Raw genomic sequence first — 27,708 nt, 5'->3', positions numbered from 1 at the left:
GCGATCCGGCGGAGGCCAATGGGAGCGCAGGAGGCGGATACCTGGGCGCCGCCACCGCCTTCGCGATCGCTATAAAAAGGTGTGAGGAACCCAGTATTTGGAACTGCGAACCGAGTGCGAAAGAGAAGTGCAAGAACTATTGTCGAAATGCCACCAGTGGGGAACGACGGAAAGAACGCTGCAAAAAGAGTAACATTTCCCCCCTCCCCCCTTCATTTCAAACCGTTTTCAGATTATTGTTTTTGTTTGCAAATAATGACGGACTTGTCCCATTTTTTTTTTGCAGGTAGAAGCACCGCTGGCTTAACGCAGGTGCCTCGATCGATGAGCGCCAGTCATGTTTAGGTTTCCCACCCGAACACCCGGCTGGCACTCTGCGTTGCCTTGGCCGCGACCTCGTGGGTTTTTGCAGGTCCCTGAGGGGCCGCGCGCCCCATTCCGGGCCCGGGCGCGGCACGAGGTGTGGGCTGGGCAGTGGCTTGCTCCAGCGCCGTGTCCGACGAGGGGCTGCTGCTTGCTGCTCCTGCCGCCGGACCCCCGTCTCCCTTCCCCTCCCGGTCGTCGGCAAAAGCCAATGCCCGGCGATCGGAGCATTGCAGTTGACGCAGATCATTGGGTGCGAGCCAAATGTCCTGAGCAACCAGGACGCCCCCCTGCCTCGGGGAGGTTGCAAACGGGCACTCTGCAACAAAACAAAAATCTTCCTACTGCAGTTTACTGTTTTGTAAAAATTAAATTCACTTTTTGAACGCCCTGGTCATTTGGTTCGATGATATCTCAGTTTCATCCCTTTTTCTTTACATTACTTGCTTCATGCTGTGATGCTGGTTAGAACCATTTAGCGTCTTGAATCTTTATGCTTAAGATGTGAAATTTTATTGCAGGGACTTCTGGAGCGTTTGACTTCTGGGGACGTCGTTATTGGAGATGGAGGATTTGTTTTTTCTCTTGAGAAGAGAGGTTATGTCAAAGCTGGTCCCTGGACTCCAGAAGCAACAATCGAGCATCCAGAGGCTGGTAAGGCCATAAAACAACCAGAAACTTATTGCCAACAAGCAACTCTGCTCTTGCATAAACTATTTCCCACATAACATGGCCCCCTACTGTCACATTATAGTCCTAAAAACTTCAAGACTGAAATCTAATAAATTCAGAGGAAGTCACTACACTAGGGGTAAAATATTATACTTGTCCATTTAAAATAGTATTACATAAAAAAAAAAATTGATTAAAAAAGGGACAGCAGTGAAATTAGAGAAGTGCAAGAACTATATAGGCTAGTAATAATGGGGACTTCAATTACTGAATATAGACTAAGATAGTATTTGTGTAAAGGGCAGAGAGGGAAGAATTTCTGAAGTGTTCAGGAGAACTTTCTTGATCAGTATGTTTCTGACCCAACAAGGAAGGAGGCATTGCTGGTTCTGGGGAATGAGGTGGGTCAGGTGGATCAAGTGTCAGTAGGGGAACATTTAGGGAACAGTGATCATAGTATCATAAGGTTTAGATTAGCTGTGGAAAAAGGACGGAGCAATCTAGAGTTAAAATACTTAATTGGAGGAGGGCCAATTTCAGTGGGTTGAGAACGGACCTGGCCCGGGTAAATTGGAATCAAAGATTGGCAGGCTAAACTGTAATTGAAGCTGCCTTTTAAGAGGAGATGGTTCAGGTACAGTCGAGGTACATTCCCACGAGAGGGAAAGATAGGACAACCAAAGCTTGAGTTCCCTGGATGAAGCTGAAAAAAGGGGCATATGACAGATGTCAGGTTGAGAATACAAGTGAGAACCAGATTTAATATAAAAAGTTCAGTGGGGAAGTGAAAAAGAAAATAAGAGGGGCAAAGAGAGAGTATGAGAATAGACTGGCAGCTAACTTAAAAAGGAATACAAAAGTTTTCTATAGGCATATAAATAGTAAGCGGGTAGTAAAGGCAGGGTGGGGCCAATTAGGGACCAAAAAGGAGACCTACGCATGGAGGTAGAGGGCATAGCTGAGGTACTAAATAAGTACTTTGCATCTGTCTTTACCAAGGAAGAAGATACTCAAAGTCCTAGTGAAAGAGGAAGAAGTTGAGATACTGGATGGGCTAAAAATTGATAGAGGAGGCACTAGAAAGGCTGGCTGTAATTGAAGTAGATAAGTCACCAGGACCGGATGGGATGCATACTAGAATGCTGAGGGAAGTAAAGTGCAAATTGCGGAGGTACTGGCCATAATATTCCAATCCTCCTTGGATTCGGGGGTGGTGCGAGAGGACTGGAGAATTGCAAATGTTACACCCTTGTTCAAAAAAGGATGTAAGGATAAACCCAGAAACTACAGGCCAGTCAGTTTAACTCGGTGGTGGGGAAGCTTTTAGAAACAATAATGTGGGATAAAGTTAACAGACACTTGGACAAGTGTGGATTAATTAAGGGAAGCCAGCACGGTTTTGTTCAAGGCAAATCGGGTTTAACTAACTTGATTGAGTTCATTGAGGTAACAGAGGGTTTGATAAATTGCCACATAATAGGCTTGCCAGCAAAGTTGAAGCCCATGGAATAAAAGGGACAGTGGAAGCATGGATACAAAATTGGCTAGTGACAGGAAACAGAGAGTAGTGGCGAACGCTTGTTTATCAGACTGGAGGAAGGTATACAGTGTTCCCCAGGGGGTCGCTACTAGGACCACTGCTTTTCTTGCTATATTTTAATGACTTGGACTTGGGAGTACAGGGCACAATTTCAAAATTTGCAGATGAGACAAAACTTGGAAGTACCCTGTATAGTGAACAGTGATGAGGATAGGAATAGACTTCAAGAGGACATAGAGAGGCTGGTGGAATGGGCAAACACATGGCAGATGAAATTTTACACAGAAAAATGCAAAGTAATACATTTTGATAGGAAGAATGAGGAGAGGCAATATAAACTAAAGGGTACAATTCTAAAGGGGGTGCAGGAACAGAAAGGCCTGGGGGTATATGTACACAAATCGTTGAAGGTGGCAGGGCAAGTTGAGAAAGCGGTTAAAGAAGCATATGGGATCCTAGGCTTCATAAAAAGAGGCAGAGTACAAAAGCAAGGAAGTTATGATGAACCTTTATAAAACAATGGCCTCAACTGGAGTATTGTCTCCATTTCTGGGCACCGCACTTTAGGAAAGATGTGAAGGCTTTAGCGAGGTTGCAGAAAAGATTTACGAGAATGGTTCCAGGGATGAGGGACTTCAGTTACGTGGATAGACTGGAGAAACTGGGGTTGTTCTCCTTCGAGCAGAGAAGATTGAGAGGAGATTTGATAGAGCTATTCAAAATTATGAGGGGGTCTAGACAGTAGATAGAGAAACTGTTCCCATTGGCGGAAGGGTCGAGAACCAGAGCAAACAGATTTAAGGTGAGTGGCAGAAGAACCAAAGGCGACCTGAGGAAAACATTTTTTACGCAGCAAGTGGTGGGGAAAAAAATATGCTGGGCTACGGGGAAAGGAAGGGGCAGTGGGACTAGCTTAAATGCTCTTGCAGAGAGCTAGCATGGGCCGAATGGCCTCTGACTGTGTTGTAATGATTCTATGATTGGATAGCTACAGAATATTGGCTGCACTTGTAAATGGTGCCTTGGCCAATTTCAGAAAGCTAGCCATCTGCATTTTCAAAGTGATCACACATGATTGAAATTAATTGCTAATTCTAAAATTAGTAGCCTAGAACTGATACTAAGCACAGTTGCTTGAAGCAAAGAATGTTAACATGGCCAGAATAACCAGAAACATGTTAAAGCTTTTAATCAAAGCTCCTTCAAACTCGACTGGAATTTGTAATTCCATTAAATGTATTTCAGAAGATACATTTTGAAGCATACACCTGACACAGCACAAGGAAAATCCCAAGGTGTTTTTATACGTATATTAAGGGCAAGAAGATAACCAGGGAAAGAGTAGGGCCCATTAGGGACCGAAGTGGCAATCTGTGTGTAGAGCCAGAAGATGTGGGTGAGGTTTTAAATGAATATTTTGCATCTGTGTTCACTATGGAGAAGGACGATGTAGGCATAGAAATCAGGCAGGGGGATTGTGATATAATTGAACAAATTAGTATTGAGAGGGAGGAGGTACTAGCGGTTTTAGCGGGCTTAAAAGTGGATAAATCCCCAGGCCCAGATGAGATGTATCCCAGGCTACTGTGTGAGGCAAGGGAGGAGATTGCAGGGGCTCTGACACAAATTTTCAGAACCTCTCTGGCCACAGGGGAGGTGCCAGAGGACTGCAGGACAGCTAACGTAGTACCATTATTCAAGAAGGGTAGTAGGGATAAACCAGGGAATTACAGGCCAGTGAACCTAACATCAGTGGTAGGGAAATTATTGGAAAAAATTCTGAGGGACAGAATTAGTCTCCACTTGGAGAGGCAAGGGTTAATCAAGGATAGTCAGCATGGCTTTGTCAGGGGGAGATCATGTTTAACCAATTTGATTGAATTTTTCGAGGGGGTGACGAGGTGTGTGGATGAGGGTAGTGCAGTTGATGTAGTCTACGTGGACTTCAGTAAGGCTTTTGACAAAGTCCCGCATGGGAGACTGGTCAAGAAGGTAAGAGCCCATGGGATCCAGGGCAATTTGGCACATTGGATTCAAAATTGGCTTAGTGGCAGGAGGCAGAGGGTGATGGTCGAAGGTTGTTTTTGTGACTGGAAGCCTGTGTCCAGTGGTGTACCGCAGGGATCGGTGCTGGGTCCTTTGCTGTTTGTAGTGTACATTAATGATTTAGATATGAATGTAGGAGGTATGATCAGTAAGTTTGCAGATAACACGAAAATTGGTGGAGTGGTAAATAGCGAGGAGGGAAGCCTCAGGCTACAGGACGATATAGATGTGTTTGGCAGAACAGTGGCAAATGGAATTTAACCCTGAAAAGTGTGAGGTGATTCATTTTGGGAAGAGTAACAAGGCAAGGGAATACACAATGAATGGTAGGACCATAGGAAGGATAGGATCAGAGGGACCTTGGTGTGCGTTTAATTAGATCCCTGAAGGCAGCAGGACAGGTAGATAAGGTGGTTAAAAAGGCATATGGGATACTTGCCTTCATTAGCCGAGGCATAGAATATAAGAGCAGGGAGGTTATGATGGAGCTATACAAAACGCTAGTTAGGCCACACTGGAATACTGTGTGCAGTTCTGGTCGCCTCACTATAGGAAGGATGTGATTGCATTGGAGAGGGTGCAGAGGAGATTCACCAGGATGTTACCTGGGCTGGAGCGCTTCAGCTATGAAGAAAGACTGGACAGACTGGGGTTGTTTTCCTTAGAGCAGAGAAGGCTGAGGGGGACCTGATTGAAATGTACAAAATTATGAAGGGCATAGATAGGGTAGATAGAAAGGAACTTTTCTCCTTGGTAGAGGGGTCAATAACCAGGGGGCATAGTTTCAAGGTAAGGGGCAGGAGATTTAGAGGGGATTTGAGGGAAAAAAAATTCACCCAGAGGGTGTTTGGAATCTGGAACTCACTGCCTGAAAGGTTGGTAGAGGCAGGAACCCTCAACATTCAAGGAGCACTTGAAACGCCATAGCATACAAGGCTACGGACCAAGTGCTGGAAAATGGGATTAGAATAGACAGGGCTTGATGGCCGGCGTGGACATGAGGGGCTGAAGGGCCTCTTTCTGTGCTTATAACTGACTCTAAGACTGTGAATTGCAGAGTAAGATTCTAGCGGGGTCTGCTAGTCTAATCAGTAAGATAACCAACTAACTCATTAATCCTGGTAAGGACTATTTTGTACCTGTCAATATTAGATTAGCATGAAGTACAACACCAAGCTGCTGTTCCTTTTGTAATGTGTAGATGTGAGCAGCATTAAACATTATACAGTTTGGCGGGTCTGATTTGACTGGCAGATGTTTGTAGGGTACCGAAATACTGGCAATACCAGAATGGCATTTGTGCTGTTCAAAAACTGAACTCCTGTGCAACATCCAGCCAGTTGGCAGGTGTCCTCAATATGGTCTAAGACTAAGTATTTTAAAGTTCTGTTTTGTTACTTTTCTTTCAGTGAAACAGCTGCACCGTGAGTTCCTCAGAGCAGGCTCTACAGTCATGCAGACTTTCACTTTTTATGCAAGTGATGACAAGTTGAAGAACAGGGGAAATTATGTGGAGCAAAAATTTTCAGTAAGTTTCTAGGTGTCAGCTGTGGCTCAGTTGGTAGCACTCTTCTGTGTCAGAAGGTTGTGGGTTCAAATCCCACCCCAGAGATTTGAGCATAATAATTCGAAGCTGACACTGCAGTGCTGAGGGAGTGCTACCCTGCTCTCTCAGGTGGATGTAAAAGATCCTATGGCACTATTTTGAAGAAGAGCAGGGGAGTTATCCCTGGTGTCCTGGCCAATATTTATTCCTCAATCAACATGACAAAAACAAATTATCTGGTCATGATCACATTGCTGTTTGTGGGAGCTTGCTGTGTGCAAATTGGCTGCCGCATTTCCTACATTACAACAGTGACTACACTTCAAAGGTACTTAATTGGCTGTAAAGTGCTTTGGGATGTCTGGTGGTCGTGAAAGGCGCTATATAAATGAGTCTTTTTACTATGATTCCATATTTTAGTTGCAAGTTTCTGTCCACCGATACGTGGCGAGCTCTTAACTGCTAAATAAATAATTTAACTGCAAATAGTTTAGGACAGTCCCAGTAAAACAACTTTACAACAACTTGCATTTATATGCCGCCTTTAACGTAGAAAAATGTCTCGGTGCTTCAGAGACGTAATCTAAAAATGGGGTAGCCGAGACAAAGAAAGATATTGGGAGGGGTGACCAAAATCTTGGTAACGTGGTGTTTAAGGAGGGTCACGAACAAAGTAATGCGGAGAAGTTTGGGGAATTCCAGAGCATGGGGACCAGGTGGCTGAAGGCACCGCCACAAAGGATGCAATGCAGGAGGGGGATGTAGAAAAGGTCATAGTCAGAGGAATGGAAAGTGGGGGGAATTGTAGGGCTGGAGGAGGTTAAGGGATGGGGAGGTGCAAGGGTCTTTAAAGACGAAGAAGAGAATATTATACTTAAGATGTTGGGGCACCGGGAGCCAATGTACGCAAGGCCATGGGTGATGGGTAAGCAGGACTTGGTGCAGGATAGGATACAGGCAGCAGAATTTTGAATTGCCTGACGTTTACGGGAGAAGCTTGGTCAGAAGTCTACTTCTAGACCATGACAAAAGATTATTCCTGAGGCCCCCACCATCACAGAAGCCAGTCTTCAGCCAATTCAATTCACTCCACTTGATATCAAGAAATGGCTGAGCGCACTGGATACAACAAAGGTTGTGGGCCCCGATAACATCCTGGCTATCGTGCTGAAGACTTGTGCTCCAGAACTAGCTGCGCCTCCAGCCAAGCTGTTCCAGTACAGCTACAACACTGGCATCTATCCGACAATGTGGAAAACTGCCCAGGTATGTCCTGCCCACAAAAAGCAGGACAAATCCAATCCAGCCAATTACTGCCCCATCAGTCTACTTTCAATCATCAGCAAAGTGATGGAAGGTGTATCAAGCGGTACTTACTCACCAATAACCTGCTCACTGATGCCAAGTTTGGGTTCCGCCAAGACCATTCGGCTCCCGACCTCATTACAGCCTTAGTCCAAACATGGACGAAGGAGCTGAATTCCAGAGGTGAGGTGAGAGTGACTGCCCTTGGCATCAAGGCAGTATTTGACTGAGTCTGGCATCAAGGAGCCCTAGTAACACTGAAGTCAATGGGAATCAGGGGGAAAATTCTCCACTGGCTGAAGTCATACCTAGCATAAAGGATGATGGTTGTGGTGGTTGGAGGTCAATCATCACAGCCCCAGGACATCACTGCAGGAGTTCCTCAGGGCAGTGCCCTAGGCCCAACCATCATCAGCTGCTTCATCAATGACCTTCCCTCCAACATAAGGTCAGGAATGGGGATGTTCGCTGATTGCACAGTGTTCAGTGCCATTCGCAACTCCTCAGATAACAAAGCAGTCCATGCCCGCATGCAATAGAACTTGATGATGTTCAGACTTGGGCTGTTGAGTGGCAGGGTACATTTGCGCCACAGAAGGCAATGACTATCTCCAACAAGCGAGAGTCTAACCACCGCCCCTTGACATTCAATGGCATTACCATTGCCAAATTCCCCACCATCAACATCCTGGGCGTCACCATTGACCATAAACTTAACTGGACCAGCCACATAAATACTGTGGCAACAAGAGCCGGTCAGAGGCTGGGTATTCTGTGGCGAGTGTCTCTCCACCTGACTCCCCAAAGCCTTTCCACCATCTACAAGGCACAAGTCAGGAGTGTGATGGAATACTCACCACTTGCCTGGATGAGTGCAGCTCCAACAACACTCAAGAAGCTCCACACCATCCAGGACAAAACAGCCCACTTGATTGGCACCCCATCCACCACTTTAAACATTCACTTCCTCCACCACTGGCTTACCATGGCTGCAGTGGGTACCATCTACAAGATGCACTTCAGCAACTTGCCATGGCTTCTTCGACAGCACCTGCCAAACCCGTGATCTCTTCCACCTAGAAGGACAAGGGCAGCAGGCGCATGGGAACACCACCACCTCCAAGTTGCCTTCCAAGTCACACACCATCCTGACTTAGAAGTATATCACCAATCCTTCATTGTCGCTGGGTCAAAATCCTGGAACTCCCTACCTAAGGCACTATGGGAGTACCTTCACCACATGGACTGCAGCGGTTCAAGAAGGTGGCTCACCATCACCTTTGCAAGGGCAATTAGGGATGGGCAATAAATGCCGTGACGCCTACATCCCATAAACGAACATTAAAACAAAATGAGTGGGTAGAAGGAAGTTGACCAATATAAACTAACTAGTTCAGCGATGGTAACAAGCAGATGGTCTTAGTTAATTTGACCCTAGTAACCCTATTCCAGCCAGAAAATTTGCATATTGAATGGCAATATGATGTCTTTTGTACAAGGCAAAGAGTTTTTATGAACTCGCACTCTTGGCATGGAGCTGAATTTCCTTGGCCATATTATTGCCATCTCTGGCAAAACAGTGCAAACAGGCTGGGTCCTGGATCTGCTGGTTTTACCCCCATTAGCGGCCAGAACTTTGGTCTCTATGGGTCTGGCAGGTGCCTGTAGCGGCTCTATGCAAATTATGTTGCCTCATTGACCCTGCATGCTCTGGTAGTCTCGAGGGTGGAGGTCACCAGCAGGTGTGATAACCAGAGTTACTGCCGGGATCAAGGCCTGCACATTTTCAGGCTTCATAATTTCTATCCATCAATTTTAATTAAGCAGAAAATCCTGCAGGATCTACTGACCTCTGACTAAATTCCCAACATGCATTCAGTCTGTCAAACTTCATGCAGGGGATACAAATTCATAAAATCTACCCTTGGCTGTCTTGAAACAATGTTCGCCTATAAACTTATGAAACGAGTTGGCCGTTAAAATTGTTTTTCAGTTCAGTAGTTGCAACATTTGTTATTTCATTGTAGCTGGCTTGCAAAACAGCTTAACTTTTTTCTCTTTCAGGGTGAAAAAGTGAATGAAGCTGCTTGTGATATTGCTAGGGAGGTGGCTAATGAAGGAGATGCCCTAGTTGCTGGAGGAGTCAGCCAAACCCCTTCCTACCTCAGCTGCAAAAGTGAGACTGATGTGAAAGAAACCTTCAAGAAACAACTGGATGTCTTTATCAAGAAGGATGTAGACTTTATGATTGCTGAGGTATATGGTCTTTGCTCTTGAACTGGATTCCTAAATGTTTATCGGCATTGTATTTTTTTTTTAAACAGTATACAGGGGTACCTGTTTAGTTTGTCTGCATTTCTAAAATCTGGATTGCAACAAGGCAATGGAGCACAGTAAAACTATGCAGGATATATTGAATAACTTGCTTTTGGCATGTTCAGTAGTTTTTACAGTACTTGTTTTGCAGGAAGCTGCCTCAGAAATCATGATTAGTTTGCTAGTTCATGAGTCATCCCAGTTGGCTACTCTGCTTTTTGCTTTCAATTTCCTCTATACTTTTACATTTCCGAAGCAAACCCAAGTTGCAGTGCATTTCAATAATATTGAATGATCTTGTTCCCGTTTCTGGTAAGTGCGCATCAGTTTCTTTAGCACCAGCCAAGTTCCAGGTTTTTTTTTAGTTGCTCCTCATGGAGGTAGTCTGCTTTTAAAAACCAACGGCTAATGCTTTCCTCTCTCTCTCTCTCTCTCTCTATTTAATTGAAATTTTTGAAGTGCCAAAGTCTGATGTTTGTTTGTGGCTTGGAAGTGTGATTCTTGAATGCAGTTTTCATTTAGTAGTTTAATAACAAAGCAGCCAATCACCATACACCTTAACACTTCCTAAACAAGCTACTTATAACCAGTATATAAATATTAAAGTTTCAGCTGTGAAGTGCACAATATTTGTGTAAAATGGCTTAACGAAGATTGAGAAAAGCACAGTTTAGTGCCCAAGCCCTGCAGGTACTGGTAACCTCTGGAATGAAGCATACCAATCAGATTTTTGGTGCGGGACGATGATCCCAAATGTGCTAAGGAGTAAACAAGTGTGGCAATTTCCCACCTGAAGGAGAGCTCCATATCAACTGCTCAAGGACCCAGCAAGAGGTCCAGAAGAATTTGCACAACAAAGAAAAGTACAAAGGTAAGGTGCAAATAATGCTGTAAAGTAGCACAGCACAGGCCATAGATGGACATGAAGGCAAGTAATTGTTAAATGATACACTCCAAAATTGCTGCACTGATGCAGAGACGTGTCGGCAATGATGCGGCAAGTGGAGCAGTAGCTTTTTGCCTAACTACGTGGTTTGATGGCAAAGAGAATATATATAAAAATTCCATTGCCCAAATTACCATCTCATGCTCTCCTGTTTAAAGGCAAACCCCTACATTATAGGAGGGCATAGCATGGACCAATATGATCAGAAACCACTCGCTACACACAAGCAAGGTAATAGCTGATTTATTCAGGAAGGTGAGTCTGGAGAGTGTTGGAGATTGGAGGGGTATGTACTAGATTAATATGCTCATGATTGACATGATGTTGCATCCACGGCTCTAGACATTGAGGGGCCGATGATGCCTTTTTTGTTTGGCCTTTACAGGACAAACCCTGTAATGGGAGTGAAGGGTTGATCTGCAGCAATGAAGATTTCATTGCTGTTGGCACTACCAATTTGTCATGTATTCCACTATGTAAATGCGCAGACTTTATTATGGAGGGCATTGTCTCATTCGGGTGCGGGTGTGACCAGCACCTCTCGAGCAACGGTCTTGCTGTGCAGTCAGGATTGCACCGATCGTGCACGACCATATAGTGGTCCGTGTAATGAAAACACCATACCCAAATGGGCAGTTGTGCTTATGCACTGAATGTCCCATCTTCTACTTCGGTGCAAGGAGAACCCACTGGTTCAATAGGCACAATTGAAGAGCATTACTTAACCTGAGTGCCAGATATCCGCTCTCCCATATGAACAAGGGTTCAGACTCTAAAATGTGGTCATAGCTGGCTTCAACTTGGAGAACTGTTGCAGCTAAGCCATGAAGGGGGATTCAGAGAACCTGGAATCCCGATTGGGCCCAGAGCACAATCACAGAAATCACAGAAACCCCACAGTGCAGATAGAGGCCATTTCGGCCCATCGAGCCTGCACCGACACATATCCCACCCGATCCCCGTAACCCCTACACCAACACATATCCCACCCTATCCCCGTAACCCCACGTATTTAATCCCCCTAACACTAAGGGTCAATTTATCATAGCCAATCAACCTAACCCACACATCTTTGGACTGTGGGAGGAAACTGGAGCACCCGGAGTAAACCCACGCAAACACGGGGAGAATGTGCAAACTCCACACAGACAGTCGCCCGAGGCTGGATTCGAACCCGGGTCCCTGGCGCTGTGAGGCAACAGTGCTAACCACTATGCCACCGTGCTGCCCATGCAGGCAGGTTTCCCCCCGCCACATGGGGGAGACTGAGGCAGAACCTGATCTCTGTTTACTCTGCAGAGAAATTCCTGTGGGTGACTCCCCACCTCTGTGTCTGGGGAAGTTCTTTGGCTATCCCAGGAATTCTGTCCATTCACAATCTCTGGGCCTTAATAGAACTTTAGGCAGCTGAGAGCTAATGAGTCTCATCAAGGCCCCAAAACAGTTGAAGGCGAAGGTAATTGATCCTGGAGGGGTTCTTTACCTTTTAATTTAAAAATCTTATAACTCCCTTAGGGCCTTTTTTTAATAACATTTTGCTGACCTTTTTCTCTTGGGGTGAGGGGGGGCAGAAGTCCCCCCCCCCCCCCCCCCACTACTGAGCAACCAGTTGCACTGTAGGATCAAGGCGGCTCTTGCTCATCCCTCACAGATACGGGTTGTCCACCCTGACCATATAAATGGCTGTGACCCTGCAAGTTAGGATAGGGTCTTGGTCTCCCAACATTAGTGGACTTCAGGCCAACTCTGCCACATTTCTGGTAATGGAGTGGCCCAATTGGAAATTCTGACTCGGACATTATATGCTAACAAAGGATCAGTTGGTATCATGAAGAGATGCCCACCAGGAATGGAAATTCATGGAGTAGCATAGGAGCAACTACAGTAGTTGGCACAGAATTAACACTAATGTTTGTCATTGTAGGTGCTACCTCCATAAGCAACGAGCTATCAGTGGCACTGATGTAGGCAGTGGTCCCTCTATATTCACTGCAGCTCAGTGGTTGGCACTTCAGCCATCCGCTGGTAGTAAGTACTGCCGCACTTAGTGGTTGGGTACGTCCACAAAGGACAAACATGGTAACAACATGTGTTAAACCCCTACACCTCTAGCACTGCACAATTTAATAAAATTAATTCACTTTTACTACCTTGAAATCTGCTGTGTTTTCATTGGGCAGGAAAAAGAAATGTCAGATCTCCATGTGTCAAAAAAGTGACCGACTCATGTAGATGATTGGAGGGTCCCTCTGGCATAAGTGTTATTTGTGGCCTTTATTGCCTCAATTGGTGGTTACTTGACTGTCCCTGCATATCTTTGACACACCTCTCGCTGCTTCCCCAGTCAGTTTGAGCCTCCTGTATCATGCCCAAAAGGTTCTGTTGCAGTAGAGCTGCTGCATAAGGTAGGACCTCTCATTCCATCAGCCCCATAGCTGTCTTCTCCTCTTCCTCCTTCTGCTGTTGCACTACAATTACCAAAGCATCAACTCTCATGTTGCCATAAAATTCCTCTATTGGGAACCACTTTTATTGCTGTAACGATGCTTTGAAATCTCCCTTTGTTAAACTCCCTAATTGTTCATTCTGAAGTCAGTTAGTTACTACCAATTTGACTGCATATCCATGGAATGCTGAGCTTTATTGCAGTTTGAACTCACTTGATTTTGTTTATTCCTCATGCAAAAATTCCAAGTAAGTTCAGAGGCAATGTATGCTTCCAGTGAAGCAAAACATGGCCTTGTACGCTAAAATGATCTGGGAGAGCAGGCTGCAGGAAAAGGTATGATCTCTTGCCATTTAAGATAGGTACTGGAAATTGGCTTGCAGTACCACCATCTGCTTGCAGTTTCTCTGACTGATGCACAAATAATATTGACTATATCTCAGGCTACAAATACAAATCAAGCGTATTAAATAAAATAAAATGGAAGCATAGCAGTCACAGTAGATTGCACCAGATTCTCAGTAATAGTCTTCATTTGGATCAGGTTTTATGTGGGACTGGATGCTCACACAATGCTCTGCTGGCCTGACTTGTTAATCATCCGACAATGTAATATTACACTGAAATAAATATTCACACTCTGCGTCACATCCTTTTCTTTCCCTGTGTAAACTGAAGATTAAAAAGATATCTAAAGTAGGTTTCAAAGGTATGAGGATTACCTGATCTGTTTCCTGACTTGTTTTGTAATACCTATAAGGCCTACTTCTTAATTAAAATTATCTGTTAATTCAAATTGAAATCATTACAAAACACCCTCTGCGCTATCTTAGCGTAATATCTCCAAGTTTGCAGACGACACAAAGCTGGGTGGGCGTGTGTGCTGTGAGGAGGATGCCGAGAAACTCCAGTATGATTTGGACAGGTTAGTGATTGGGCAGATGCAATATAACATGGATAAATGCGAGGTTATCCACTTTGGTGTCAAAAACAGGAAGGCAGATTATTATCTGAATGGCAATAGATTGGAAGAAGGGGAAGTGCAACGAGACCTGGGTGTCCTTGTGCACCAGTCGCTGAAGGTAAGCATGCAGGTGCAGCAGGCGGTTAAGAAGGCAAATGGTATGTTGGCCTTCATAGCGAGAGGGTTTGAGTACAGGAAAAAGGATGTCTTGCTGCAGTTGTACAGGGCCTTGGTTAGACCACACCTTGAGTATTGTGTGCAGTTTTGGTCGCCTTACCTGAGGAAGGATGTTCTTGCCGTGGAGGGAGTGGAGCGAAGATTCACCAGGCTGATACCTGGGATGGCAGGAATGACGTATGAGGAGAGATTGGGTCGATTGGGCTTATACTCGCTGGAGTTTAGAAGAATGAGGGGATCTCATTGAAACTTATAAAATTCTAAAAGGACTAGACAGACTAGATGCGGGAAGGATGTTCCCGATGGTCGGGGAGTCCAGAACCAGGGGTCACAGTCTAAGGATAAGGGGTAAGTCATTTAGGACAGAGATGAGGAGGAATTTCTTCACCCAGAGAGTGGTGAACCTGTGGAATTCTCTACCACAGAAGGCCGTAGAGGCCAATTCATTAAATATATTCAAGAAAGAGTTAGATATATTTCTTCAGGCTAAAGGGATATGGGGAGAAGGCAGGAACAGGGTACTGAGTTTGGATGATCAGCCATGATGTCATTGAATGGCGGAGCAGGCTCGAGGGGCCGAATGGCCTACTACTGCTCCTATCTTCTATGTTTCTTAGTAAAATTGATTAATTTCTGATTTTTTTGAAAAGCAAAACCTAGCAAATTAACTGGAGTAGACTGTAATTGAGGCCTCTGGGTGCTCTACCCAATACAGATAATGGATATTGTCTGCAGTATTTGTGGATTAATTTAAACAGAGGTTATACAATTCCCTGTTAAGTGGCATTTACATACCAAGCTACAGAGATTATAGCTTATCCTAAGGAAATTTGGGAATCCATTTTAGTAAAACAATCCTAATTTGGACTAGATAAAAGTTGATTCAAAAATATAAAATGGAGATTCTTGAGATTCTCTGATTTGTCACGAAGAGCTTGACGAGCAAAAATCAGCCTTTTGCTCCAACATTTTTTTCAGCCAAACCTTTGGTCACTTCTCCCAAACCGCCCACTGTTTTCTGCTCTCTGAAGTGCCTTGGGTCATTCTTCTACTCGAAGAGCACTACATTAATAGTTGGTTTTTTTCTCCCACACAAATTTTTCACTACATTTCAGTATTTGAAGGGATAGAAATCTTTAAAGCAGTATTAAGCTCAGATGAATAATCTAATGCTTTCTATTGACATTACACACTTTCTGCTTGCACCTAACTTTTTTATCTAAAATTAGCAAAGAGGAAAATATGGGCCCATGTTTTTTTGGAAAAACTTTGTGGAAAATTAATAGGCTGCCATTTTATTTTGCAGGAAGCTTGTTCAAGACAAGCAGACTCCTGATACTAGTCTTTGTATTTAAATACTGGTGCTCTCTCTTGCAGTACTTTGAACATGTGGAGGAAGCCGAATGGGCAGTTCAGGTTTTGAAGGAATCTGGCAAACCAGTTTGTGCCACCTTGTGCATTGGCCCAGAGGGTGATCTGACTGGAGTATCGGCTGGGGACTGTGCAGTCAGACTCGTAAAGGCTGGTAAGGCAATTTCGCCAACCTTTTCTTTTAGGATGACAAAGCATTCCAGTGTTACTGCTAATAGGAATATTTTCCTTGCCTTGTATTTTTTTTGGTCTGGGCAAGAGAATTAAATTAAGTATTGAAGGTGAGGCGCTTCACTGCTGTTTATCTTTTCTAGTTTTGGTACCCAGTGTCAACATTAAACACCCCTATGTGTGATTAGATGCATAGTACAGTTTCCCCCACTATGCCTCCACAGTGCTATTAACCCAACCTCTGAATATTGCTATTTTATGTTTCTGCATACCAGGAAAAGTTTCTTCAAACTTTGTTGAGTTTGATGCCTCCTGTATTTTTTTAAATCATTAAATAGCTAAATTAGTTTTTCTGCAAATTCTTGGTTGTGGACAAGTTTTGCCATGGGTACTTGGACTAAAGCACAAAGTTACACTCTAGTAGAAGTTTTTTTTTGTTTTGCCAGTCAAAAACTTGGGCATTTTATGCATGGATCTATGTCCAGGGCATCTTTTTAGGTCTTCTCAAATCCACTCGGTCACATTCATCCAAGTTATCAGATTAGTGGTAAAATAGGCTCAGCCCTTTAGAAGATTGTCAAGTTACCAGATTTACAACAGTTTATAGTGGATGACTTTTGAAGTGGGATGCGGATTATAGATAAGATTACCTTGCACTCAGTCAAGAGAAATCCCAGCTGAAGCCATTTTAGGATCTGTCCTTCATGGATGTTTTGTTAAATATATCACTGAACTGAACAATCCTAAGACTGCCAAAACATTTTTCGTAAAATGATTTTGGTTTTTAATACACACATTCTGGTGTCTTAAGTTCCAACCATCCTGTTTGGAGAGAAATTATAACTTGTGCTTGGAGGGCCATGGTATTCCATATAGATGGCATGAAGGATATTTGGTTTAGAATACAGTTTGTGCTATAACAACCAAAAGTGGGTAGTCAAATGTCTTCTGTTTAGTTTGTAATGCTCCCCCATGTAAGCGAAAACCCATTTCCTACTATATGAAGTACTTTGGTAGAAACTGATTTCTCCTAATTCACCGATTGTTCCTCCTGACAGAAATCACAGTTGACTGTACTGCTTATGCACTTCCTTTCCCCAGCTCACTTGATATTTCAATTAGCTGTAAGATTCAGCTGTTTGCTTGCTGGTGGAAGTAGTGAGTTTCACAGCTCACTGAAATGCTGAAAGATGGAGCGATTTGCGGAGTTGAAGAGCCATGCCGTCGACCAGGAGATTTAGTTCTGTTTCACGGTTGACTATTTGCAGACCTCCAACTCATTTGATTTCACTATCATTTGTCAAGACTTAACAGCGGGTTATCCATCCCACTGAAGCAATGTGGAGGGAGCAGGAATTCTGCCAAGTAGCTGGTTGGTTAAGAGTGTTCAGACCAAATAGGTTATCCATATAGGGTGGACAACCTGCTTATCTGTTTCTGGCTGAAGTGGTTTCTGCTGTACTGTGTGGTGCAGCACATTTGGCAAAGCAGCTGGAATTATCTTGAATTTCAGATTAAAGAACTGCAATTTTTTTTCAGCCCAATACCTTGTATCCAAACAAAAAAACTCACGAGATCTAGCAGATGTTGCAACCTGCAAGCTCCCCCATCTTTTTCCCCATTAAATGATGTTTCAATTCTTGTTTTATAGGTGCTGACGTTGTTGGCGTGAACTGCCATTTTGACCCAACCACTTCCCTCAAAACTGTGAAGCTTATGAAGGAAGGTTTAGAAGCTGCAAATCTAAAAGCACACTTGATGGTGCAGCCTCTTGCTTTTCACACACCCGATTGCAACAAGCAGGGATTCATTGATCTACCAGAATTTCCATTTGGTAAAAGTTTAAATTTATCGCTAATGCCTTCTGATCAAATTTAATAGACTTTGGGTTGAGATTTTTTTTGTTGCATTTATTGGTACTTTAGAATCTGTTTTTTCTATTTGTATGTAGTTGCTGGTAGGCCTTGAGTCAAACCTAGGCCCTTCCTGCTTGTTACTCTGCATCTCTGACTTCAATTGCACATGTACAGTTAAGATGGGACAGAAAGCTGGAGAAAAATGAAGCAGGAAAATTTAAAAAGATCTGTGCTAGCAAATGTAGAAATTCTCTATTCTGTCAATTGGAAAACATCAACCATATCATTTTCTCACCCTGCTGCTGCGAACTTCCTTGGCCTTAATCATCTCTTATAAGGTGATCTTCAATAAATATCAGTAACTTTTTTTTGAGTGCATGAACTTTGGCCACATTAATTTTGGTTAAGTTTCAGCAACCTTGCTTTTTTACGGTGCTCCAGCCTGCTAGCCAATAAGTAGTGCAGTGAGGATTTACAACTTAAACCAAAAGTTGTCCTATCTACACATTCTTGGATTTAGTTGCTAGCTGGCATCCTCCAAATAGTGGCTCAGATCTGTTTTTCGTGGCTTCTCCCTGGTCCCAGTACTCTGAATCTACAATTGATCTTCGAGCTCTAATCTTGGAGGTGCAAGAGCCGTTCAAGGGGAATGTCTCACTAGATGCTGCCCTGGGGCTCGCTGCTGGTTTGAGGTCAAAGTCCGAACATATGCAGTGCCAGCCTGCTTAATCTGGAGCACATTGTAAAGACTGTTCATTGCCCACCTCTAATGATCATTCGGTAGGCAGCACTGAATTACATTAAGGTTCAGATTAGCAACAGATGGGAACTGGAATTCTAATTCCATTGATTTTTTTTTTGGAGAGGAAGGACCCAGAAGTGATCCCAGATAGGGGTGGCGGAGCGAATGAGGGTATGTGTACTGGTTACATATGACCATCTTGGCCCTTTTTCATCAACATAAATTACTGAAGTTGGCTAAAAATTGGGGTGGGAAGGAACTTGATTGGAGGCTTTTGCCAATTTTGTAGCACAACCTGTAACTAGACTAGTGTAGAAACTGAGCCCCTGAAATTCTCGAACATTATCAGGTATTTAAGCTAGGATTGCACCCTCCAGTGCTGACCCACTGGAGTTTACAGGATCAATGGAAGGACATTAAATTTGCATGGAGCAGGTGGATGCAAACACCATTATGCATTCATCTCTGGTGGCCACCTCCTCTTGTAAGGCGAGTCATAGAGTTATACAGCACAGAAAGAGGCCCTTCGGCCCATCGTGTCTGCGCCGACCATCAATCCCTGTCCAGTCTAATCCCATTTTCCAGCATTTGGTCCATAGCCTTGTATGCAATGGCATTTCAAGTGCTCATCCAAATGCTGCTTGAATGTTGTGAGGGTTCCTGCCTCTACCACCCTTTCAGGCAGTGAGTTCCAGATTCCAACCACCCTCTGGGTGAAAAAGTTCCTCCTCAAATCCCCTCCAAACCTCCTGCCCCTTACCTTGAATCTATGCCCCCTTGTTATTGACCCCCCTACTAAGGGGAAAAGTTCCTCTTTATCTACCCTATCTATGCCCCTCATCATTTTGTACACCTCAATCAGGTCCCCCCTCAGCCTTCTTTGCTCCAAGGAAAACAACCCCAGCCTGTTTAGTCTTTCTTCATAGCTGAGGCGCTCCATCCCAGGTAACATCCTGGTGAATCTTCTCTGCACCCTCTCCAAAGCAATCACATCCTTCCTATAGTGAGGCGACCAGAACTGCACACAGTACTCCAGCTGTGGCCTCACCAGCGTTTTGTACAGCTCCATCATAACCTCCCTGCTCTTATATTCTATGCCTCGGCTAATGAAGGCAAGTATCGCATATGCCTTTTTAACCACCTTATCTACCTGTTCCGCTGCCTTCAGGGATCTATGTACATGTACACCAAGGTCCCTCTGTACCTCCTAGGGTCCTACCACTCATTGTGTATTCCCTTGCCTTATTTGTCCGTCCAAAATGCATCACCTCGCACTTTTCAGGGTTAAATTCCATTTGCCACTTTTCTGCCCATCTGACCAACCCGTTTATATCGTCCTGTAGCCTGAGGCTTTCCTCCTCGCAATTTACCACCCCACCAATTTTCGTGTCATCTGCAAACTTAAGGAGGAGAGCTATCCTGACCTGGATCCCACCAGTGGGGTACACTTTCATCCATCCACAGGACAATACACCTCAACTTGCTGTACTAGCATCTAGAAATACACCAACGTAAGGAGCCCCATATCTCTGCCACACAACAACTTTTACCTTGCAAAGGATGGGCGGAGGTTCCACCCCTTACAAGGCAAGTCAGAAACTACAGATCTGGCAGAACTGGTTGTGGTGGGAGATTGGTAGAACCACTCTCTCTTTTCTCCTTCCCCACTCCCGAGGAATTTTAGTACCCTTGGAAATGGTAGATTGCAGATTGGTCCAACATTAAGCTGAGGATTGTGAATCAAAGGCAGTGTTTGTGGCTTTTATAGTCAGGGCAGAAGCAGCTGAAGGTTTAAAATAAACATATTGACGTGAATCTTGTCATTCATGTGGAAATGACTTATGAAATAATACTGGGCGGGCTGCTGGTGGCGCTGTCCAGGGAGAGTATAAATGCTCGGGCCCAGCTTGCTCAGGACATTCTTTAACAGGAACTAGTGAAGGACACAACTAGATCTCCATGTTGAAAAACAGTTGATTAAAGCTTTAACGCTTAGACCAAGTGCCTAGTAGTTTTCTTACGTCACATAGCATTTATTTTTATTTTGAAAGCAACATAAAATGGTTTCATTGTAGTTGGACCATGTGATTTACTACCTGATTCTGTTCTCTTAAAAGCTCTGGAGCCACGAATTCTCACCAGATGGGACATGCATAAATATGCAAGGAATGCATATAACCTGGGAATCCGATACATTGGCGGCTGCTGTGGATTTGAGGCCTTTCACATTAGAGCTATAGCCGAAGAGCTAGCAGCCGAGAGGGGCTTCCCTCCAGCAGCTTCAGAAAAACATGACACCTGGGGAAGTGGTCTTGCCATGCACACAAAGCCTTGGGTGCGAGCAAGGTATGATTGGTAGAACTTTCCTGTGTACTTATCAACTATATAACGTAATAATCTAGTGGGCGATGGTATAAAACCGGCAATATCAGCCGCCTGTTAGACATTTCTCCCGAATTTTTTTCGTAAAAAAATGTTCATCTCATTCCATTTTACACAGTCGCCCAAAGTCAAAATTAACCCCCACTAAGCATAATATTTTTGAAGAACTGACGAGCTAACATTTTCAGCTTCCCTGACTTAGCTACAAATTCTAAGCCAACATAAGATGACTTATGATAAACTTTACAACAGCAGGGCTGAAAATAAGTATCCAATTCACAACTCCTAAGGGATGGACACAGGTTACACCCTTGCAATTGACTTCTTTTCAAACAAATGTTAATACACTTTTATAGTAAAACGTGGCAAAAGTTTTAACCACCCTTGCCTCTAAATTGAGCTACTTATGTATGGAATTTAAAACCCAGAATGCCATTGGCCCAATTGTGATTGTCCAGTACCAGCTCTTCAACTGGCGTTGCATAAGAACATAAGAAATAGGAGCAGGAGTAGGCCATACTGCCCCTCGAGCCTGCTCTGCCATTCAGTAAGATCATGGCTGATCTTGTTGTCCAGGCAGCCAGTTACCTACTCTAATCCCATTTCTTTGTATCATTCTATATTCCTCATTTTTAAAAGCTTACCTAATTCCCTTTACTCTCCCTCGGACCTGAAATTCCTTGGATAGCACCTCCTGGAGTTTGCATAGTGGGCATGGACCAGATGGGCACTAGTGCCACTCGTGCACGTCTCTGCTGCCCACCTATCGGAAACTCCAGCGCACACATCCATATGGTTGTGTGTGGGGGTGAAAGGGGCGGTGCTGCCCAGACTCTCTCTCCTGGCCATTATATCTCTCGCTGCCTGGTCCCTACTAATGGGGCCCGCCAATGCCCTTTTAGAGGCCATTACACCTACTTGGCATAACAGCTACCACTGCAGTGCCAGGTCGCAACTAAAGATCAGGAGTTGGGAACCCCCATCATGGAATGCCTGTCATTTGCATCGTAAGGGATGGACACAGGTTACACCCTTGCAATGCAGTGGGGAAATTCCTGGAAACAGATTTGCCATTTTCCTGGGGGATCTGTTGATCTCCCTCCAAAGTTACAGTGGCAGACCAGTGAAACCCACACAGAATTTAAGTGCCTCTGTCTCAATAGCAACTTCTGAAAGTGTTCGATCAACCCTCTATGGAGGGGGCGGAAAACAAAATCCCTGTTCTTCTAATGATCCAGAGTCAATACCCCTTGCTAACAATTCATCAACCAGTGGAAACAATTGTCAACAACAACTTTCACAGAAATTGTGCCCAGTAGCTCATAAAATAAAGCATTTTCTTTGTCCTGTTTCTTAGAGCTCAGCGGGTGTATTGGGAGAAACTGGTGCCTGCAACTGGCCGACCCTATTCAGCCTCCTTCTCAAAACCAGACAGCTGGGGCGTGACCAAAGGAGACAAAGACCTAGTGCAACAAAAAGAAGGGACAACTGACCACCAATTGAAAGAGGTGTTTGAAAAGCAGAAGAATTTTACTGGAATGGTAGCATAATGTACCATGCAGATATTACCAAATTGAATGAATAAAGTTTTTGAGTCCAGTGAACAAATTGTCTTGTATTTACTTTTAAAGAGCTTGTATAAATTGTTAATGTGGGAGTAAATTTCATTGTGGCTTCTCCCACTCCACCATTGGAAGTTCAGCGGAAACCCTGCTTCCACACCCAAACGAGGGTTTCTGACAAAGTTACTGTGGAGGAGTGGGAGATTCACCCGCCCCCAATCTGGTCTTGGATAAACACATAGGTCTGGATTTTGCCGGCGCTCAGGGTTCGGGTTTGGAGGCGGGACTGCTGGCAAAATCAAAAAGATTGGAAGCGGGTCCCAAACCTCCAGTCAATCTTCCCGGGAGTCAGGTCCCTGATTTGCGCAGGGACCCGACTCCTAGCGACGGGAAGCAGATTATAGCCACTTAACTGCTTGTTAACAGGCTTTTTCCAATTTTGACAGTTCTGCGTACCTGAAAAACTTGACTGCATTTTTTGATGAGGGTAGTGCGTTTGATGTAGTGTATATGGACTTTAGCAAGGCTTTTGATAAGGTTCCACATGGCAGACTGGTCACGAAGTTAAAAGCCCATGGGATCCAGGGCAAAGTGTCAAGTTGGATTCGGAGACAGTAAGCAGAGGGTAATGATTGATGGGTGTTTTTGTGATTGGAAGGCTGTTTCCAGTGGGGTTCCGCAGGGCTCAGTACTAGGTCCCTTGCTTTTTGTGGTATATATCAATGATCTAGACTTGAATATAGGGGGTATGATTTAAGAAGTTTGCAGATGATACTAAAATCGGCTGTGTGGTTGATACTGAAGAAGGAAGCAGTAGACTGCAGGAAGATATCAATAAATTGGTCAAGTGGGCAGAACAGTGGCAAATGGAATTCAATCCAGAGAAGTGTGAGGTAATGCATTTGGGGAGGGCTAACAACAAAAGGGAATATACATTTAAATGGTAGGACACTGCGTAGTGTAGAGGAACAAAGGGACCTTGGAGTGCATGTCCACAGAACCCTGAAGGTAGCAGGCCAAGTAGATAAGGTGGTTAAGAAGGCATACGGAATGTTTGTCTTTATTAGCTGTGGCATAGAATACAAAAGCAGGGGGGGTTATGCTTCAACTGTATAAAACACTAGTTAGGCCTCAGCTAGAGTACTGTGTGCAGTTCTGGTCACCACATTACAGGAAAGATGTGATTGCACTAGAGAGGGTACAGAGGAGATTTACAAGGATGTTGCCGGGAGTAGAGAATCTTAGCTATGAGGAAAGACTGGATAGGCTGGGTCTGTTTTCCTTGGAACAGGAGGCTGAGGAGAGACCTTATTGAGGTGTATAAAATTATGAGGGGCATAGCTAAAAGTGGATAGAAAGGACCTAGGCCTAGAAATTCAGTTGCGTTCGCCAGCCGTTAGCGCCATAAGAGGAGTAGATCTCGAGCGCTAGGCACTTAGCGGCCGGGCGCAGAACGATCTGCGCCTACGCCCAACTTCAGTTGACATTTAGCGCCGGCGCAAAGTGTTTGCGCGCGCTCAGCTGCGCGCGCAACTTATGACGTCATTTCGTCGTGCAACGCCGTTTGTGCGCCCCAAACCGGAACTTCAGACGCAAAATCGTCGAGCAGAAACTGATAGCCAAGTTCCGCACTCATGAGGACGGCCTCAACCGAGATCTTGGGTTCATGTCACGCTACATGTAACCCCACCTGATGCAGGGTCATCCAGACTCGAGTCGACATTGGCTTGTTCTCTCTACACAGATGCGGCCAGACCTGCTGTGATTTCCAGCCAAAAAAAATGTTTTTTGTCTTTTTTTGTTTTTCATACAGACCCCAGCATCTGCAATATTTGACCCCTTGTGACCCCACCTCATTGTTCTTTGATGTAATGTTTCCCTGACTGACCTGTTTGGACACCATTCACACCTTTGACTGCTGTGATTATCTCTCTGCCGAGGTGTGATAAATGGCAGTTGGAAAGGTTACCTGTAAACATCTGACATGATTCTCTGACTATATAAGCTGTGTCTTTATGCATTTCTCCACTTCACCTGAAGAAGGAGCAGCGCTCCGAAAGCTTGTGATTTCAAATAAAGCTGTTGGACTATAACCTGGTGTTGTGTGACTTCTTACATTTTACCTAAGGAAGGATATACTTGCCATAAAGGGAGTGCAACGAAGGTTCCTGGGATGGGGGGATTGTCCTATGAGGAGAGATTGCGTAGACTAGCCCTATATTCGCTAGAGTTTAGAAGAATGAGAAGTGATCTCATTGAAACATACAAAATTCTTACAGGGCTTGACAGGGTAGATGCAGGGAGGATGTTTCCCCTGGCTGGGGAGTCTAGAACCAGGGGTCACAGTCTCAGAATAAGGGGTCGGCCATTTAGGACTGAGATGAGAAATTTCTTCATTCAGAGGGTGGTGAATCTTTGGAATTCTTTACCCCAGAGGGCTGTGGAGGCTCAGTTGTTGAGTATATTCAAGACATAGATCGATAGATTTTTGAATATTAAGGGAGATGGGGATAGTGCAGGAAAGTGGAGATAAAGTAGAAGATCAGCCATGATCTTATTGAATGGTGGAGCAGGCTCGAAGGGCCAAATGGCCTACTCCTGCTCCTACTTATGTTAGGTGTATTCAAGCCACCAAAAAGAGAGACACAGATTGCTGGGACTACACCACTTTAACATAGCCTTGGGTTTTGCTGAGTTTTCCTGAGGAGGCAGAGTTTGGCCTGCACTTGCAGCAGGCGTAGACCCAACAGTACTATGTAATTGAGGGGGGCGGGCCATTCCTGGCCTCCCTCCACATTTCTGAAATGCCTCCTGCTTGCTGGGCACCCTATTGCTTGGGCAGCTGGAAGAGATGACACTGTGCCCTGCTCCCAAACCTCCACTGATTAGTGGGCCAAGAGGGTAGGTTGAAAATATCAAAGTGTACCTCCCCTGTAGATTTTTTTTCCTTCCCAGGATCGTTTGACTGTTGATCACCATGGCCACAGTTGCAGCTGAAAGCCTGAGTCACTGGAGGTGCCCTTGGCGTTCTTGCCGCTATCAGTGCTCCTGGGTTCTGCCAAGGGGTAGACTGCATCCCAGACTGCCCCAGCAGTCTAACTCAGCAATCACTCCATCTTTCAGCATTTCAGTGAGCTGTGAAACTCACCTCTTCCACCAGCAAGCAAACAGCTGAATCTTACAGCTAATTGAAATATATTGACTCAATCATTCTAGTTGTGAATTGGATATTTATTTTAAATCCTGCTGTTGGAAAGTTTATCACAAGTCATGTGATTTTACCACTGAATCAAGTCGACACCATCAATAAAATCATTGCAGTCCATCTGGCCAGGATGGTTTCTTCCGCATTGGGGAAACCAAACTCAGATTAGGTGACGGCTTTGCCAAACACCTCTGCTCTGTCCACAAGTGCTCCACTGAACTCTCTGTCGCTTGCCACTTCAATTCCCCATCCCACTTCCACTCTGACCTCTATTCCCTTCTCACACAGCCTCAGTGAAGTTCAATGCAAGCTTGAGAAACAGCACCTTGTTTTACTATTAGGCACCTTGCAGCCTTCTGGCCTTAAGATTGACTTTAATAACTTAAGACCTTAACTTCAGCTTTGAATGTCTTTATGGCAGGAGATGCTGGCAATGTGGGATGGGTGTTTTGACGGGGAGTTGAGATAACACTTGGGGCTGGATTTTGCCAATGGGGAGCTTTTGGAGGCGGGACTCCCATTTGTCGGGTTTCAGTCCCGCCTCCATCAACTTCTGGCCAACCCACGCTATTTTCCCTTGATTGATGTTGTTAAGCCCACCCAGTGGGCTTAGGAGGCCAATTAAGGGAAAGCCGATTACAGAGAACGTCAACGTATGACGTTTCAAATTGTCATCGTTTAACAGCTCTGTGAAGCTGGTGAGGCAGACTGCACATTTGGCGTCAGCCTACTTAGTTCTTCAACGGTTGCTGCATTGTGTTTGCCAGCTTTTCTTTCCATTTCAGACCTGCCTTAGTCCCATTAGTAGAGGACACTAAGAATATCCCAACACTGGACAAACAGGGGGCTATAGAGGGGGAGGAGCTAAACACGATCAAAATCACTAAGGAAGTGGTACTCGGTAAAATAATGGGACTCAAGGCGGATAAATCACCTGGACCTGATGGCTTACATCCTAGGGTCTTGAGGGAAGTGGCGGTAGGGATTGTGGATGCATTAGTAATAATTTTCCAAAACTCCCTGGATTCAGCAAAGGTCCGGCAGACTGGAAAACTGCTAATGTAACACCCTTATTTAAAAAGGGCAGTAGACAGAAGGCTGGAAACTATAGACCGGTTAGCCTAACGTCTGTGGTAGGTACAATTTTGGAGTCCATTATTAAGGAGACAGTAACAGGACATTTGGATAATCATAATTTAATAGGACAAAGTCAGCATGGCTCTATGAAGGGGAAGTCATGTTTGACAAATTTGCTGGAGTTCTTTGAGGAATTAACATATAGGGTGGATAAAGGGGAACCAGTGGACGTAGTGTATTTAGACTTCCAAAAGGCATTTGACAAGGTGCCACACAAAAGATTATTGCTTAAGATAAAAAATAACAGGATTGGGGGTAATATTCTGGCATGGATAGAGGATTGGCTATCTAACAGAAGGCAGAGAGTTGGGATAAATGGTTCATTCTCAGACTGGCAATCAGTAACTAGTGGTGTTCCGCAGGGGTCAGTGCTGGGTCCCCAACTCTTTACAATCTATATTAACGATTTGGAGGAGGGGACCGAGTGTAACATATCAAAGTTTGCAGATGATACTAAGATGGGAGGGAAAGTAGTGAGTGAGGAGGACATAAAAAACCTGCAAGGGGACATAGACAGGCTAAGTAAGTGGGCAGAGATTTGGCAGATGGAATACAATACTGGAAAGTGTGAGGTTATGCACTTTGGCAGGAAAAATCGTAGAGCAAGTTATTATCTTAATGGCAAGAAACTGGAAAGTACTGAAGTACAAAGGGATCTGGGGGTCCTGGTGCACGAAACTCAAAAGGTTAGTATGCAGGTGCAGCAAGTGATTAAGAAGGCCAATGGGATGTTGGCTTTCATTGCTAAGGGGATAGAATATAAAAATAGGGAGGTATTGCTTCAGTTGTACAAGGTATTGGTGAGACCGCACCTGGAATACTGCATACAGTTTTGGTGTCCATACTTAAGAAAAGACATACTTGCTCTCGAGTCAGTACAAAGAAGGTTCACTCGGTTAATCCCGGGGATGAGGGGATGGACATATGAGGAGAGGTTGAGTAGATTGGGACTCTACTCATT

General features: G+C 44.5%; 1 protein-coding gene across 1 annotated transcript; it reads left to right on the top strand.

The window, feature by feature from the left end:
* The first annotated feature begins 80 nt into the window (after positions 1–80).
* LOC147124121 (betaine--homocysteine S-methyltransferase 1-like) lies at positions 81–22,451 on the top strand. Its single transcript, XM_085982316.1, has 8 exons — positions 81–189; positions 885–1,017; positions 6,031–6,149; positions 9,537–9,728; positions 15,699–15,846; positions 17,515–17,697; positions 20,579–20,807; positions 22,201–22,451. Exons 1-8 carry the CDS (start codon positions 148–150, stop codon positions 22,391–22,393), a joined length of 1,239 nt encoding a protein of 412 aa, XP_085838442.1. The 5' UTR covers positions 81–147; the 3' UTR covers positions 22,394–22,451.
* Positions 22,452–27,708: the final 5,257 nt, after the last annotated feature.

This window comes from Somniosus microcephalus, chromosome 1 (genome assembly GCF_052327205.1).
Source record: "Somniosus microcephalus isolate GS21.2 chromosome 1, FLI_Smic_1.0, whole genome shotgun sequence".
NCBI lineage: Eukaryota > Metazoa > Chordata > Chondrichthyes > Squaliformes > Somniosidae > Somniosus > Somniosus microcephalus.
Note: the sequence above shows the minus strand (reverse complement) of the source record. Positions and strands in the feature narration are given on the sequence as shown.

Bases quoted from the DNA above. Each gene is read 5' to 3' on its own strand.
- LOC147124121 (XM_085982316.1), top strand. From the start codon at position 148: ATGCCACCAGTGGGGAACGACGGAAAGAACGCTGCAAAAAGA. The intron at 190-884 runs GTAACATTTCCC...ATTTTATTGCAG, and splicing joins GAAAGAACGCTGCAAAAAGA to GGACTTCTGGAGCGTTTGAC. The intron at 9,729-15,698 runs GTATATGGTCTT...TCTCTCTTGCAG, and splicing joins TAGACTTTATGATTGCTGAG to TACTTTGAACATGTGGAGGA.